At 38.0% G+C, this 17524-nt stretch overlaps 2 protein-coding genes across 2 annotated transcripts; one reads left to right on the top strand and one right to left on the bottom strand.

The window, feature by feature from the left end:
- The first annotated feature begins 3082 nt into the window (after positions 1-3082).
- LOC130920830 (OCIA domain-containing protein 1-like) lies at positions 3083-15660 on the top strand. The gene is made up of 8 exons (XM_057844304.1): positions 3083-3260; positions 3419-3506; positions 8360-8413; positions 8501-8548; positions 9937-10066; positions 10149-10306; positions 12569-12730; positions 12810-15660. Exons 1-8 carry the CDS (start codon positions 3207-3209, stop codon positions 12845-12847), a joined length of 732 nt encoding a protein of 243 aa, XP_057700287.1. The 5' UTR covers positions 3083-3206; the 3' UTR covers positions 12848-15660.
- On the bottom strand, positions 15193-16713 carry rhbdd2 (rhomboid domain containing 2). The gene is made up of 2 exons (XM_057844303.1): positions 15798-16713; positions 15193-15737 (listed from the first exon to the last, which is right to left on the bottom strand). The coding sequence occupies exons 1-2, from the start codon at positions 16615-16617 to the stop codon at positions 15661-15663; spliced, it is 897 nt and encodes a 298-aa protein (XP_057700286.1). The 5' UTR covers positions 16618-16713; the 3' UTR covers positions 15193-15660.
- Between the last annotated feature and the right edge of the window lie 811 nt (positions 16714-17524).

Below are 17524 nucleotides of genomic sequence, written 5' to 3'. Positions count from 1 at the left end.
AAGCCCCCAAACTATTTTTAATTTGTCAGTTTTACCCTGGAGACCCCCGTTTACAGACACCACGCAACCGCTTTTGTTTCAACCCAGTTATAAGAAGAAGGTAAGTAATTATATTTATTATAAGAAATGTTTATCATTTTTAGCCTAGAATCATTAATTGATGTCTAATGTTTAGCTTTTTGAAAAAAAATGGGGAAAAAAGTCCGGCTGTGGCCATTCAGAGCTGTGTCTTGACACTCGGTGATACATGCTAAATAGAGTTTTTGGATCGAAATAAGGTAAGTACGTAATAATATATCGTTAAAATCATGATGTCTTTAATCATGCTCTCTCATGCTCTCACCTCGAGCTAGGGGTTTAATTTTTGTTGTTGTTGTATTTTAAATGCCTTCCTATTTTTCCTTCCCCAGAAAATGGAGATTTTAAGCATTCCAATGATGTATCACACGATGTATATGGGAATAACAATTATACACAGTACATTTTCTCCCGCCTATCCGAGATCGGGTCGCGGAGGCATCAGCTTTAGCAGGGAAGCCCAAACTTCCCTCTCCCCAGCATAAGCGGATTTTAAGGGGGGGTGCATGCCCCCCAGTGGCCGATAAGTGTCATTGCATGAAAATGACTTTCCTATATACATAAAAGTTGTAAAGCAATAAAACTGCAACAAAAATGAATGAAATGAACAACAAAATACATTTTTATAATGGGTCAAAATTATTTTTCAAACAGATCATGTGACTAGCACCTTAGACGGTCATTTGCTTCGCATATAATTTTTTTTTTTAATTAAGGGAGGGCAATTTTATTTTTCAAATTATTTTTTTCTTTGATTTCTTTGATTGAAAATATATATATTTTTTGATTGAAGCAACTTTTTGGGGGAATTGAATGATTCAGACACAAATGTCTTACCCATAATATGGCCCGAACACAAAAAGGATTGCTTCAACAAAAGAACATTTTTTCAGTGAAAAATTAAGTGCTCAAATGCAAATTTTTCAATCTCAAATATTTTTTCGCATTCAAAAACGTTTTCTATGATTGAATTTTTTTTTTTTTTTGATTGAAGTGATTTTTCTTTTTGAAAATATATATATTTTTAAGCAACTTATTTTTTGATTGAATAATAAAGACAAAAACATCTTAGCCAAAATGTGGCCAAACACAAATTAACATTACTTCAATCAAAAAAGTTGGTTCAATCAAAAAAAAAAAAAAAGCAATCAAAGAAAAATAAGCTTTCACGTGCATTATTTTGAGTTTCAAATTAATTTTTGCATTTTTTTTATTGCAACAACTTTTTTTTTTTTTTTTTAAATTGGAGCAGATTTTTTTGGACTGAATAATAAAGACACAAATCAACCTCCATATGGCTCCGCCCAGGGGATACAATTTTTGACTGGGGTAACTTCATTGGCACAACACCGGCGGGGGTACCATATTCAATGAATGACGATCTTGGCTAAAAGTATTGCCTAAGCAGCCTGATTTAGAATTCCCCTCAAGAATGATCGTAAACAAAAAATGCTTATTGTCAACTTATTATTATAAATATTCTTGTAAATTAATTTTATTGCTGACACTGTTTTTCGGGGTCATCAACATGTTGTGCCCCTCCTGCCCCAAAAGGGAAACTCCGCCTATGGTCCCCAGCCACTTCATCCAGCTCTTCTTGGGGAATCCCAAAGCGTTCCCAGGCAGCCGGAAGACATAGTCTCCCAAGCGTGTCCTGGGGCGGCCCCGCGGCCTCCTCCCAGTGGGACGTGCCCGGAACATCTCATCAGGGAGGCGCACCTGAGGCATCCTGATCAGATGCCCAAGCCACCTCATCTGGCTCCTCTCGATGCAGAGGAGCAGCGGCTCTACTCCGAGCCTCTCCCGGATGACCTTATCTCTGAGGGAGAGCCCAGACACTCAACGGAGGAAACTCATTTCGGCCGCTTGAGTCAATTACATGCAATGACATTTTCAGCCACCAGGGGGACTATGCTTAATCTCCGCATTTGGTTATGGTTATACCTATAACACATACTAGTACACACACAAAACTGGTTTTACACATGCAGTAGGCTACTGCATTACACATACTATCTGAAGGCAAACATGAGAAACTGATTTTCATTAAAAATTGTATTTTTCATTGATTTCTATATATATAAATATAATAAATATTATATATATATATATATATATATATATATATATATATATATATGTATGTATATATATATATATATAAATACATATATATATTTACCGGTATACTGTATATTTGGGGGGGGGGGGTGTTTTTTGGTTTTTTTACACTGCTAAAACAAACTGAAATAAAAAGAAAGAGTCCAACAAGAGCAATAAAAATGTAAAGAAAATAACAATAAACATAGCTTTGTTTTCCACATTGGATTATTTTTATGCATATACATATATTATGTTTAATACTGAAATTCTGCTGTTTTCCATTTTTCATGATTTCAACAAGTCAGGTTTTTAACTTTTTACCCCTAACCCCTTATAGCCTAATGTATCACATTTGATACACTTAGAATTTCATTACTTTGAGACTGTAATTTAAAATTTTGATTTATTTTTTATTTTTTATTTTTATTTTTTTTAATGATGGATACAAGTCAACACATGCATCTGCAGGCTCCATGAGAAGAAAAAAAACTTGGATTTAGCTAGGGTTATAGATATTAGAACGCTTATTACACATATTCATTTTAAGTAATGAAGAGGCTCTTAGTGACTGGCTCCATCTAGTGTTAAATATGAAAAGTACAACAAAATCTAGGTTGATTTTAAGCTTTTTGTGCAGGCCATATTCAATGATTATTTTCATAATTTGCTGCTGGACAATAAAAACTACAATAAACAATAAACAACCGAACCGTTGAAGAGTAGACAAAACAATTTGTGAGAGCTTCTAAATATAGTATTTCTAATTTAAAAAAAAGACCATATTCATTTACATTTCATTTATATTTATTCAGAATTATGTACTAATTTCCTTTGCGACTATTCACTGCTCAGCATACGCTAACATACAAATGTCACCTTTCCCATTTCCGGGTTACGTCACAGTCAGCGATGACATTGTTCCGAACTGTCCACACGCCAATCCTCTTGTAGTGTCTTATTTTTCTTACTATTTCACATGCATTAATCGATACCAATCGTGCTGTTGTTGTTCAGTTTCCAACAACATGTCATCCACCACTGCGGGGTTTAATGAGGAGCGGCAGCACCGAGGAGCACAGGTTAGCAGCAAGATAAACATTATGCGAGCAAGGCATGTGCTAACGCGTTAGCCTGATAGCTTCCAGTGAAGACGAGTACTAGTAACCTCAGGAATTCGTCAGATGTTCTGTCTGGGTGTGATGTAACGAGATTAAAAGTGTCTGTTGTCGATCCACAGATATCACCAGTGGGCGTAGACTACATCCCCACGGAGGAAGAGAAGAGGGTGTTTCGGGAGTGCAACAACGAAAGCTTTTGGTACAGATGTAAGTTTCTTTAGCATGTATGTCAATATTCATGCAATGCACATGAGTTGACATATCAGCAAAAGTGCATCCATGCACCAGAGTTGTTACAGTGGGTAAAGAGTTGGTGAAAGGTGTGTTATCATAAAACACGCATGTTTTAACCCTTACAGGGACAGTGGTCACTACAGTGGACATTAGGAGTGGGAACCTCTAGGTACCTCACGATGCGATACGATTTGCGATGCAAATCTCACGATAACGATGATCTGACGATATGGCGATACAACGATTATCGATAGATTGGCCAGGAAATCATTCTAGGATATTCTACAAACAACTAAGAAACAGAAAAATAAGCTTCTGCTGTGAATTGGAAAGAGTTTATCAATAGTAGACGTCCAATCCATTTGAACTGGGAGGTTGGCAGCTATCTGCTGCTATCGCTCCCACTTCAAACTAAAGATACACGATGATATCGGTTACCGATAATTATCGGCCGATAATGGCAATTATGACGTCACACAGATAATACAGATTTTTAAAAAATCAACCAATAATGCAATCCGCTAATTATATACTTGATTTAGCCTCCAAATGTGCGCAACAGAAGCAGTTTTCTCCACTTCTCCACCGCCGCCTGCTCAACCCCTCCCCTCTCTGAAGCCCCTGTGGGAGGAGGGGTTGAGGAGTACGGCGTCATAGAGGAGGCGGTGTTACACATCAGTGTTGAGGCGCTCTCACTAGCGTGCGTTGATTTTCCCGTGTGTGGAATGAAATAAACGACGCTCTCGCCATCTACAAAAGATGCACTGCAGAAGTTCCAAGAGGCGTAAAGAAAGTGTCCTCATTGAACACCACTAACCCAGGAGCCATTTAAAACTGCATCACAAAGATTTTTGTAACGAATACGAGGCTGCTACTAGCGCGAATGCTAAAGCTATTGTAAACACACATAAACTATAAAGGAAGCTACTGGGCTTGTGAGACGCTGCGGTCCTCCCGGAGTCGGGTTGTTTGAGAATGCAGCCCAAAGCGGGTAGTAAACTCCCATCTATGGCTAAACACCTCACGAGACCGATAGTCGACAAGTAGCTGTCTTCCGACGGAGCCCGCCGGTCCGGCAGGCTGCCGCCGCCGCCTCACTCTAGGCGGGCAGAGCAGAGCCATGCACCGAATACGCCGCAGCGAGCCGGCTGGGGCGGGCGGATATCCAGTACGAACTTAGCTGCTGCCGCCGCCACTCCAGTTCAAGACAGAGGCCTGGCGCGGGTGCTAATTTAGCAGCTGGCCGTACTAAAGGGCACAGGCGGGAGGAAATTCCCTAAATGACCCGATAGCCAAACCCCTGGATGAAAAAATAATGCAGTTTATACAACCACGATTCTTCGTGAAAGACATGCCGATCACATCAGTTTTACCACGGACATTTGGACAAGTGATGTCAAGTAAGCATGTTTATCATGACAGCACAGTGGTTAGTTGATAATTGTAACATGCACCAAACCACACAAAGAAGTCATCCAGTCAGTAATGCATTCAGTACGCTTTAAATTTATGACGTCTTAATCAGATCATTCTTCTTAAATCTAGTCAAATAATTTTCCCCATCTTGTTTTGAGTGTTAAAGACTAGTTAACAGATGAATGCGCCAGATTATTCCACTTACTTGAACTAAATATTGCCATTTGTTCTTATTAAGCCCAAACCTCTAAAAAAAAAAAGGTAATTTTTCACCTAAATCAAGAAAAAAAAAAATGTTTTCAAATAATGTTTTGAACCATACATATTCTTGAATAAAGAACATTTCAGACAAGTTTTTTTTTTTTTTTTTTTAGGATTATGTATAATTTATTGCTTAAAATAAGGCTGTTAAACTTATTTTCAGCTGGCTATTTTTCTTCAAGAAATCTGAGTGAAATATACTTGAAGTGCTGGCAGTTAATTTCACTTATTTCCAATAGATTTACACTGAAAACAGGGGAATTTAACTAGTTTTAAGGAGTTTTGTTTTTGCTGTGTAGTCATGTTATACGTTAGGAATGGCTTACTTTTAAAGCCATTTTTGTGCAACTTAGGTATTTACTCTGTAAGTAATTGTTGCCAAAAGTTTACCATTACACAATGTCAGACAATCTGTCTTTATTTAGATGTTGGAATTTACTACGTGTTCACATTTGATGTTGAAAAAAGAGCAATAATATTTTTGCACAGTAATATTTTCTCTTGTGTATACTTTAAAATTTTACATAAATCTTTTAATAGAATTATCGGCTTGACATTATTGGTTATCGGTTGGAACGAGCGGGAAATTATCGGTTATCGGTATCAGCTGAAAAATGCATTATCGTGCATCACTACTTCAAATGGATTGAACGTCTATGGCCGTCAGTGGAAGCCAATGCCAGGCAATGATAAATTAATTTGGGGCCATTTAAGTTCATTTAACTGTTGATTTTCAGTTACTTGCTGTTGATTTTCAGTTACTTGCTTTTGATTTTAATGGTGCAACGAATAATCGATTAACTCGAGTATTCGATCAGAAAAAAAATATGCGAATTTAATTTTGTTGCTTCGAGTATTCGTTTAATTAAAGTGGCGTTGTAATGGTTTATTATGAAAGTGTTTTCATTTAGTTTTAATGATTAGGGTGGTTACACTGCCCTCTGTTCTGGCTCTTTACACATGGCTGAATCCAACTGCTCCCTGTTAAGACCAACGTAAGCGAAGTTTTTGTTGGCGGTAATGTTTTTTAATGCATTCATAATTTGGTATATAGGTATTTTTAGCCATTTTTTGTGGGAATATGTGCCTGAACCATTTGTTAAAAGCATTGTAAAAAATCTTTAGCATTTTATAGCATTTAAGGTAGCGGACTATTTCTATGTAAGTTAGCCAATTGTTCTTTTGTTGTCCATAGATCCTCATTTAAAAAAAAAAAAAAAGTTGTACAGTTTGCGGCTCAGCTCAGGTATTTTATTTTTTCATGTTCCTTATCCGATTACTCGATTATTCGAACTAAGTAGTCCATCGATTAATCAACTACTAAAATATTCGATAGCTGCAGCCCTAGTTGATTTTGGGGTATTTTATGGGTCACTTCCTGTTTATTTTGAGTTACAAAACCGGAAGTGACCTGGGAATCACCAAAATGAATAGGCAGTGACTCAAACTCAACAGAAAATGACCTGTAAATACCCTAAAATGAACAGCAAGTGACCTGTTAATGCCCAAATCGGACAGAATGACTGTGAATACTCTGATTTCGAATGAACAAACATTCCTAGTCTAAATGGATTGGGCGTCGAGCACCGTTAATGCATCCTTAGAGTTATCAGACACTATTATGGTAGAAGATTTTGGTAGCAACTTGTTGGTTCCTTTTTATTCATTTATTTTTTAGACATTGACACCTTTTTAAAACGATATCTCGATTCTTGGCAGGAGCATATCGATAACCTTTTGGGATACAAATTATCACGATATATCACCATTTCAATATTTTGTCACAACCCTAGTGGACATCTATTCAAAAGTTACTCATTCACTCAGTGGCAGTGTTAAGCTACTGGGGGGTCACAAAACATACAAACAAAAATCAATAAAATTCAAAATACACATGAGCCACATTCATTTGAATTTATGTCTTTATTCTTTTTTATTTTTTTACTTTTGGAAGTTTTAACTTTTTAGTTAACTTTATTTTATTTTATTTTTTTATTGCCCTTTGCAAAATACGTTCGGGAAATACCAATAGAGGTAGTCCCCAGGTTACAAATGAGTTCCGTTCCTGTGCTGGCAAAGTAACCCGAATTTCCACTCAAGTTGGAATTAACCCTTGAAGTATCCCTAAAAAAAAAAGGTAGGCTACTTCAAAGGCTCAAAAAAAATTATCCCAAAAACATCTATTATATTCATTCATTCATTTTCCATGCCGCTTATTCCTCATGTCATATTAAAAAAAAAAAAAAAAAGATACAATGAGGTACGTTGTGTTAAATCCCATTAAGTCCCGGGGGGGGGGGGGGGGGGGGGGTCAGCGGCAACCTCAGGACAATAAGGAAACGGGACTGAACGCGGATCTCCCAGTCCAAAGCAACTGCAGAACAGTGGCGATGCCGCTTGGGGGAGGAGGGGATCCTGACGTGAAGAACGGCAACGAGTACTGTTTACGCGACTGGGAAAAAAAAAGACTGTGGACAAAATTCCAGACTCTCAGGCGTCTTAAAGTCGAAAGCACGTAAGTCGGGTACGTCGCAACCCGGGGACTACCTGTTGCGTGATGTCAAATGATTGCAGTAAAAGATTGTCCCATTGGCCCCTGCATCGCAAGTTTGAGACCCCTGTCCAATATGAATGTAATAAAAACATTTGAGAAAAACAAAATCTATTCGTGAATGAATAGGTTCAATTCTTACACAAAACAAACAAAAAAGATGTTGATCGTGAGAACAAATCTTGTCTGATTCAATCAGTGTGTTACAATCCACTAAAAAAAGTACTTTACGACATATCACCTAAGTACATACAGCTATTTAGTCATGTAAGGATCGAAGTAGTGCTGTGCAAGTGATGAAGAGTTGTCCGACAATATAAAAAGTAACCTAAAGTGCGGTGCTCTTAAGCGTAGTGATGATACTGCAACTGATGCACTTGTTATGCGATGTCAAGTTACATTATTATAGAAAACTAATGAATGGTATGAAATGTACACATGCATAGAGTGAGGCTACTTTTCCTGGTAACCAAAATTTGGGGAAAATTTTTGTCAGGGTCAATCAGTTGAGTTGTGGTCTACCTAATATTATGGCCTGTTAGTGTGCATATACTATAGTTGTTTCAATGAAAATAATAAAGGGATGCTTTCCTTACAGCTGTGCCCTTTTCTGTTGTGAGCATGGCAGTAACTCGAGCCCTGATTGCTAGAGGTAAGAAGACACTCAATACATCTGCAATCATATGAAAGATAATTGATGAACAGTTATAATTGTTGTCCCTGCCCTCGTTTCATTCAGGGTCTCTTTCTGCATCACCAAGGTTTGGATCTCTTCCAAAAGTGGCCTGTAAGTTTGAAGACAAGGTGGTCAAAACACTTGTTTTGCACAAATGCAGCCCATAGCAACATTATATGGAGGAATGTATTTTTTTTTTGTGACTGACCAGTACATTTGAGGTGTTATCTTTGGCACGTATGGTCAGCATCATGTTAGTGAAAGCTGCCATAATCTAACATCACACAGCAATAGAGGTATTGTACTAATTCATACTATTACTATTGCATACACGATGATCCACTAAAGCAGTACTTCTCAAATAGTGGGGCACACCCCCTCGATGGTGGCGCATGTGACTTTGGGAAACATACTTTTTTGCTGTACTAGAATAAAGTGTAATTCCACATCAACTCAGTGGGTGGCAGTGGCGCTCTCATTTTCAGAGTGTGCGCAGTATTTTTGAACCAAAAAAGAGCACACAGCAAAGAGCACTGGAGATTTTAAGAGCTAAGACGAGGAAATATGACGAAACGTATGTAGCTTTGGGCTTTGACTTTTAATACAGCGGGAGACGAAGAAAGACCAGTCTGTTTACTGTGTGTAAAAATGTTTGGAGTGAATAGCAGGAAACCAATTGGCCAAATCAATTAAGAGGTCACTTAAAGACTCGACCCTAATCACATTGATAAGCCGCTTGATTTTTTTGTCAGAGAAAACGTGCCAAATATTGCGAACAATCGTCCCGTTTTGTCAGTGTTACATCAGTAAATCAGCAAGCACTGTTAACTTATAAGGTGGCATACCAAGTTGTCAGTGCAAAATAACCCCACGCCATAGCAAAGAAGCTGACACTGCCTGCAGAAAAAATAAAAACTGCAACTCTGTCCAATGACAATGTCGTTTATGTTCTATTTTTGTTTTTGTTTTGGTCAAATTGTTTGGCATAGTGTCCTCATGAGTTAATGTTGCTAATCAATTTGAATTTATTGTTATTTATTGATTTTATTTACTGGACTGTCTCAGGAAATTAGAATACACAATATTCTAATTTTTTGAGACAGTCCTGTGTATATATACAGGACTGTCTCAGGAAATTAGAATACACAATATTCTAATTTCCTGAGACAGTCAGGAAATTAGAATATTGTGTATTCTAATTTCCTGAGACAGTCCAGTAATTGTATTTTTCAATATCAAATGGACAAACAGTGTGTTTGTTTCAGAGTGTATTTTTACAGTGTGGATGTGACTTTTTTAACTGGCAAATTGATGCACTTTAAGTCTCTTCTGTTACAAACAAAACAGAAACAGAAAATATTTGAGAAGCACTGCACTAAAGTACTGTAAAAGATAGCAAAGATAGCATTAGATATTGCAATAACACAATCTATTTTGAATTCTTCATTTTGGCATGCAACATTAGCTCTAGTGGATGAGTCTTTCTTTTTGTCTCCCAGTTTCCGGCTTCTGCGGCTATCTAGCAGGGAAGATGTCTTACATGAAGACGTGTCAGGAGAAGTTCAAGAGGCTGGACAACTCTCCTCTGGGAGAGGCCCTTAGACGGAGGATGGGACTTTCTCCACAGTTGTATGTACTGCCACCAACACCACACTTAAAAACATACAAACATCTTGGGTATCAAAAAGAATTTTGTGATCTTTGTGTGAAGTCCCCAAGGTGCTCAAACAGAGATGAGTGATCCAAACAGCCAGAGCTATGACAGCATGTTCCGGCCAGTAGAGACGCCATCTTCCGACCCAGCCCGTGGATATGGCTTTAATCCAGAAGCACCTGTTGGCACGCAGAGAGATGACTTTAATGCACAAGGTAATAATAATGAGTTGATCAAAATTTATGTAGATTAATGCTGCACCCCAAAGTTGTCTCTTTGCCAAAGTAGACTGAAATCATAGGGGGGGAAAAATCATAAGAAATAAGACTATCAAGCCATACATGGGAAAAATGTTGTTCCGGGTGTCTGAGAGTTCATTCAAATAACATGGATCTTGCAACAGGATAATGAGGGAAAACACAGCTAGAAACGGCCAGGAAACTTCAAATAGAAAAAAAATATGCCATTCTAAAGTGGCCTTATATGAATGCAGATGTACACCCTATTGTTCATCTGCTGAAGGAAATTCTGGAAAAAGAACCCTTCAAAACTTGAGCAAATGGAGTGATTTGAAAACAGGAGTGGACCAAAATAAGAAATCCCATTGACACTTGGAAATTGATTGCTTCAAAGTTTGTTTTTTTGTCCAAGGCCTGTAATATTGAATTTTTAAACAATTCATGTGTCATGTCATTGAGTTAGTTTTCACCAATTTCTTTTACGTGTCATGTCAGTGTGATTTACTTTTTAACTGTTTTTGCTTTATACAGTATGTGATTTGCGGTAGAATTTCAAACTATCCTGACAAAAAATGTACTCAAATACTTTTTGTCTCATCAATAACAATCACAATCCAGTCGAGGCAATTGAGTCAATGCTGGGGACTCCCAACTTGTATTAGATTTACTTGCAATTACATTTTTTGGTCTGTTTTGTTTTTAACAATAATTGATAAGCACATTGTCTCCTATTAAGGGCGTAGGTTTGGTCTCAACATTGGTAGGGAGTCGGGACGGTATAACAGCATTACCTGCATGTACTTTTTCCTGGGGACGGGACATTAATAAGACCAAACAGATTGGGTGTGAACAGGGGTCAGGGCTACATTTCTTACCAATATGAACCTAAATAATTGATAGGCTAAATAATCAATTCAAAATAAATTTGTATTGAGTTATACTAACTTTCATGTGTATTGGTCAGGTGATACACCGTTCGATTCAAACCTTTGTTTTCAAAAACTACTAAAGAAACATTTGAAAACTTCCAGAATCTCTGGATTTTTTAGCAAATTTAAATTGCAATATTTGAACATAAATTATATTAACACACTTACATACATACTTTTTGCCTCGACTATGATTAATGTCTGATTATCTGAAAAAAAGCTCCATAGGCTGCAAATAAAATATTTCAGACTTCATAGTGATTTTGAAGGGTCAGATTCCACATTCACTGCGCCACGCCTTTAAGCAGGGGGCCATCCCACAATCTGCTTCAGTTATTCGCAGTTGGTCGCAGCGACACATGCAGCCATCCAACGCCGAATTTAGGTTGAAAAAGTAAGATAGCTGCACCGCATAAACACAGGAAGGATTGTCTCAGGAGTGATTTTTTTTTTTTTGAGGATTCCTGGTCATTATTATAAAATATTTGTTTTTACAAGAATTTTCAACATTAAAAGCTCGTTGCTGTAAGGCTGCCGCCACGTTGTCTAACAGACTAGCATCGTACTTCGACATATTTACGTAAAATAAATGCCAACTGCATGGGGTTTTTTTGCTTTTAACCAAGAATCGAGACTGTTTTATGTCCATATCTATAAAGAATTCAGGGATTTAAGCATTTATTCACAAGAATTATCACCGGAAAAGCTCTGTTTACGTAAGACGGCCGCCACATTGACTAACGGACTAGCATCGTACATCGACATATTTACGAAAAATAAATGCTAACTGCACTTTTTCTTTGCTTTTAACCAAGAATCGAGACTGTTTTGCATCCATACCTATAAAGAATTCAGGGATTTAAGCATTAATTCACAAGAATTTTCAATGAAAAAAACAACAATGCAGGCCCCCATATCCCGTCAATATCATTATGAAGTCTATGAGTATTTCAAAATAAATCATGTACAAAATAAATTTTGAAAAATAAATACAAGTCATCAGCCAACTAAAGGTGCATTTGAGGGGGAAAAAATGAACCGGCACATACAGCAAGTGAAAGGAGGTAAATCTAAGTCTTAACATAAAATTAAATAATAAAAATAATTCACCTAATAATGGTAGGGTCAATTATATCCTTAAAACATTTAGGGAGACAAAATTACCAATGTAACTGGGGCTTGTTATTATATGCAAATTAGGTTGCTTAAAAGTTGGTGGGGACAATTTGAGCATCCTGAAAAGTTGGTAGGGTTATGTCTCTGCCGCCCCTATGCAAACCTCCGCCCTTGCTCCTACTGTCATCTCCAGGTCAGCCCTATGAAGAGGGGGATGAACCAAAAAGGAAGTCAATTCTCTATGAAGACCTGCGTTTGAAAAACCGAGAGAACTACGAGGTCACACTTACCCAAAAGGCAGAGTCGCTGCTCAAAACTCCCCAAGAAAAGGAGCCAGAAAGACCAACAAAAAGTGGTATGGAGAAAAAATAAGCACTAAAATAATCAGAAAGTCTTGTATAAAAAAGGTTAAATTCTATTCTTTTCTATTTCAGTGAAGAAGAATATCTATGGAGACACCTGGGAGGAATGATTTTTTTTTTTTTTTTTTTTGTAATTTTTGCGTGTGAGAAAATGTAATTTACTGAAAGTTTTTTTGTGTGTCAATTTTGGTCGGTGCGTCCCTGCTAAAATTGTACCAAGCAAATCTGGAACACAGTGTGACATGTCTTTGCAAAACTGTAAATTAAACCAAAGTATTCGGTCTGCATTAATGGATGAATTGGACATTTTCCACACAAAAACTGAATATTTCATATACCGGGGGTCAGCAACCCGCAGCTCTAGAGCCGCATGCGGCTCTTTAGCGCTGTCCTAGTGGCTCCCTGGAGCTTTTTCAAAAATGTTTGAAAATGAAAAAAAAAAGGGAAGAAAAATACTGGTCCTCAAAAAATTAGCATATTGTGATAAAGTTCATTATTTTCTGTAATGTACTGATAAACATTAGACTTTCAGATATTTTAGATTTATTACACACAACTGAAGTAGTTCAAGCCTTTTATTGTTTTGTAGATTTTGGCAAAAAAGTCAAGAAAAAACAAAAATCCCCATCTCAAAAAATCAGCATATCACGAAAAGGTACTCTAAAAAAGCTACTAACCTAATCATCTGAATCAACGACTTAACTCAAAAGCGCTGCAAAAGATTCCTGAGGCTTTTAAAAACTTCCAGCCTGGTTCATTACTCGAAACCGCAATTATGGGCAAGACTGCCGACCTGACTGCTGTCCAGTAGGCCATCATTGACACCCTCAAGAAAGAGGCTAAGCGACAGAAATAAATTTTTGAGCGAATAGGCTGTTCCAAGAGTGCTGTATCAAGGCAGTGGGAAGTCTGTGAGAAGGAAAAAGTGTGGCAGGAAACGCTGCACAACCAGAAGAGGTGACCGCACCCTGAGAAAGATTGTGGAGAAGGGCCGATTCCAGACCTTGGGGGACCTGCAGAAACAGTGGATTGAGTCTGGAGTGGAAACATCCAGCGTCACCGTGCACACAGGTGTGCTGGAAATGGGCTACAGGTGCCGCATTCCCCAGGTCAAGCCACTTTTGAACCTGAAGCGCCTGGCCTGGGCTACAAAGAAGCAGCACTGGACTGTTGCTCAGTGGTCCAAAGTACTTTTTTCAGATGAAAGCAAATTTTGCATGTCATTCGGATATCAAGGTGCCAGAGTTTGGAGGAAGACTTGGGAGAAGGAAATGCCAAAATGCCTGAAGTTCAGTGTCAAGTACCCACAGACAGTAATGGTCTGGGGTGCCATGTCAGCTGCTGGTGTTGGTCTACTGTGTTTTATCAAGGGCAGGGTGAATGCAGCTAGCTATCGGGAGATTTTGGAGCACTTCATGCTTCCATCTGCTGAAAAGCTTTGGGAGATGAAGATTTCATTTTTCAGTGCGACCTGGCATCTGCTCACAGTGCCAAAACCACTGGTAAATGGTTTACTGACCATGGCATTACTGTGCTCAATTGGCCTGCCAACTCTCCTGACCTGAACCCCATAGAGAATCTGTGGGATATTGTTAAGAGGACAATGAGAGACACCAGACCCAGCACTATGAATGAGCTTAAGGCTGCTATCAAAGCATAATGGGCCTCCATAACACTTCTGCAGTGCCACAGGCTTATTGCCTCCATGCCACGCCGCAATGAAGCAGTCATTTCTGCAAAAGGATTCCCGACCAAGTATTGAGTGCATAGCTGGTGTAATTAATTGAAGGTTGACTTTTTTGTATTAAAAACTTTTTTTTTAATTGGTCGGATGAAATATGCTATTTTTTTAAGATAGGAATTTTTGTTTTTTCTTTACTTTTTTTGCCAAAATCATCAATATTAAAACAATGAAAGGCTTGAACTACTTCAGTTGTGTGTAATGAATAAAATATATGAAAGTCTAATGTTTATCAGTACATTACAGAAATGAACTTTATCACAATATGCTATTTTTTTTTAGAAGGACCTGTATATTTTTTGTTTTAATATGGTTTCTGTAGAATGAAAATCATGATTCTAATTCATTAATATTTAAATGAAGTTCAACTTGAGGCGACATCGTACAACAGAGTTGTCACGTGGTGCGTCATTCTCCGTACACCGCAAATTTATGTCTTGGATTATTTTTCTTAAATCTAGTCAGTTTTCTCCATCTTGTAATGAGTGTTAGACTAACAGATTGTGTCAGATTATTTCACTTTAAGTAAATATTACTGTTTGTTATTATGAAGCCTCTACATTTAAAAGTTGGTCATTTTTCACCTAAATCAAGATAAAAAAATTTCTTTTAATGTTTTGAACAATATTCTTGGATTAACATTTCTGACAAATTAGCTTTTTCTATGACTAGATCTACTAATTTATTGCATAAAATAAATCTGTTCATCTCATTTTCAGCAAGCTATTTGTCTTATTTTAAGAAATCTAAGTGCATTGGATGCACTCCAGGGAAAATAAACATTTAATTATGAATGCTCATTATGTATTCGTAGCCTACTTAGTCATTTTGAAAGTAGGCTAATATAGTTACATACAGCTTCACACTTACACTTCATTATAAGGCTTTTCATTTCTTTTATCATGTTTTTTTATGGTCAAATATGGTCTTTTCAGCATTTTGGGTTGCTGACCCCTGCCGTATACAGAACATTCTCCAATGTTGACAAATCGGACCTTGCTTGAGTATAGCAGATCCGAGTAACAATCCGAATGATACATTGTGAAGTGATTTATTTTACCTCCTTGGAGGAAAAATAAAAAAAAATAAAATAAAAGCATTATTGCTCTTGTATTCAAACTTAATTTTAATACAGACAGTACGTATCAATTGCACCGTAAATAAAAAAAAAAAAAAAAAGAACTATAGATGTCCATGATTGTGAGCATGATGGCTGTGTGTGCAGTTGTGTCCATGACTTGTCCCACCAACGCCTGGTCCTAAAACATGAGGATTAGATAAGCCTGCAGGTCCAGACACTGCAGTGTGGTTCAACCAACCTTCATACATCTTAGCTGAACCACTAACCACCATGTTGGCGCTTGGTGCTGGCGCATATGCTTGCACTGGGTAGGACCCAGGTGTTGGGTTTATTTGAGGGAGGAGTGTTTTTCTCCTGTTCTCTGTGGAAGCAGGGACAAACAACACCATGCCGATACTCCTCAGCAGGCGGAATGGAAGGGTCTTCTCCACTAGTCCTGCCCTTGCTTCTGAGACGTCCACTAAGGAGAACCAGCCTCTCCCGTGCGTCCATCCGACCAAAATGGAGATTATGCTGCAGGGGAGCACGGTATGAGGAACGAAGATGGTAGTGATGAGGACAAACGCCCATGGGAGTGCCATGGTAGGGAAACTGACCCCACAGAGAAATCCTTTGGTCATTTTTGTGTGCGTGGTGGTGAGGGTCACACAAGCAAGAGCTAAAGGTACCAACCCCTCTGTGGGCCCGTTTGTCTCCTGCAGGAGATCCACGAAGGCATATAATAAACCTGTGATGGTGGACAACACAATGCACACAATCAGGAAGCGAACAGTGCCAAATCCTTTCTCCAAGCTACCACTGAGGAACAGCATGGTGCAGATGCTTAAGAGCAGCTGAGAGAGGGTTCTGTGGTAGAAAGAGTACGTGAAGAGTGCGTGCACATGTCCTTTAACAAAAACATTCGCCCCAACGCTGAGACTCGCTTCAGAGAAGTCCAAGTAGGAGTGGAGACCAAACACTGCACACGACGTGAGGGTGACCAGGAACATCCCGCTCGTAACGACAGGAATCACATCTTTGATCATTTTCACCAACGTTCCTAGATGTCCCGTGGTCATCTTTTGTTCGTGGGACTCCTAACCGAAGGAAAAATTAATCTTGTTTCACCATACAAACACGGGATGGAAATTAGTGCTACACCCGGAAGTAAAAGTATTGTTTACAGATCGTCGCAGTTTAAACACACATGTTAAGCACTATTGACCAAATCCAAAAAAACAAAATATTTTAATACTTTTTGGGGGGGGGGAAAAACTATATCAGACAAAAAATATATATTTCACGTCTCAGTTTCGTGACAAGTTTTGATTATGCAGACATGGTAGTACCAGTTCCGGTGATGGTTTTCAAAATAAGCGGTCGGCCCTCCAAGACAAAAATGATTGAACGTCTAGCGCCGTCAACGGCACTTTTGGCACAGAAAAATGATGTCTCCAGAGGTGGGTAGCGCAGCCAAAATTTTACTTAAGAAAGAGTAGCGTTACTTCGAAATAATACTAATCAAGTGAAAGGAGTCATCCAAAAATGTAGTCAAGTACAAGTAAAAAAGTATTTAGTGAAAAGGATACTCAAGTGATGGGTAACATTTTGGGTAACTGCTCACGATGTTTGATTTTTTGTTGTTGTTTTTAAACAATGGTATTTTTTTTCTCACCAGTTATTTTTATTAACTGTTATTATAATTTGAAGAATCAAATCAAATTTATTTACACAGCCTTTTACGAAAACCCGAGAGGTCCTCAAAATGCTTTACAACAAAGCAAAATATAAAAGACTATAACCTATTACATAACCGCATTAAGCCAAAGAAATACAAAAAAAGAAAAACTATTGAATTCCGGCGAGAGGGAAAAAATACAGAAATGAAGCATCGTTCGTCCAAAGAGCGTGAGTGCCCACAAGTGGAGAAAATATATTTCCAATTATGAAACTAAAAGGATCCTCTCTCCGGTTTTCCATGGTCAA

Source organism: Corythoichthys intestinalis, chromosome 8 (genome assembly GCF_030265065.1).
Source record: "Corythoichthys intestinalis isolate RoL2023-P3 chromosome 8, ASM3026506v1, whole genome shotgun sequence".
NCBI lineage: Eukaryota > Metazoa > Chordata > Actinopteri > Syngnathiformes > Syngnathidae > Corythoichthys > Corythoichthys intestinalis.
This window is presented reverse-complemented; position numbering and strand designations above follow the sequence as displayed.

Coding starts and splice junctions, on each gene's coding strand:
- rhbdd2 (XM_057844303.1), bottom strand. CDS start 16,617: ATGACCACGGGACATCTAGGAACGTTGGTGAAAATGATCAAAGATGTG. Junction 15,738..15,797: donor TTCAGCTAAGATGTATGAAG/GTTGGTTGAACC, acceptor CTCATGTTTTAG/GACCAGGCGTTGGTGGGACA.
- LOC130920830 (XM_057844304.1), top strand. CDS start 3,207: ATGTCATCCACCACTGCGGGGTTTAATGAGGAGCGGCAGCACCGAGGA. Junction 8,414..8,500: donor TCGAGCCCTGATTGCTAGAG/GTAAGAAGACAC, acceptor CGTTTCATTCAG/GGTCTCTTTCTGCATCACCA. Junction 12,731..12,809: donor AGAAAGACCAACAAAAAGTG/GTATGGAGAAAA, acceptor TTTCTATTTCAG/TGAAGAAGAATATCTATGGA.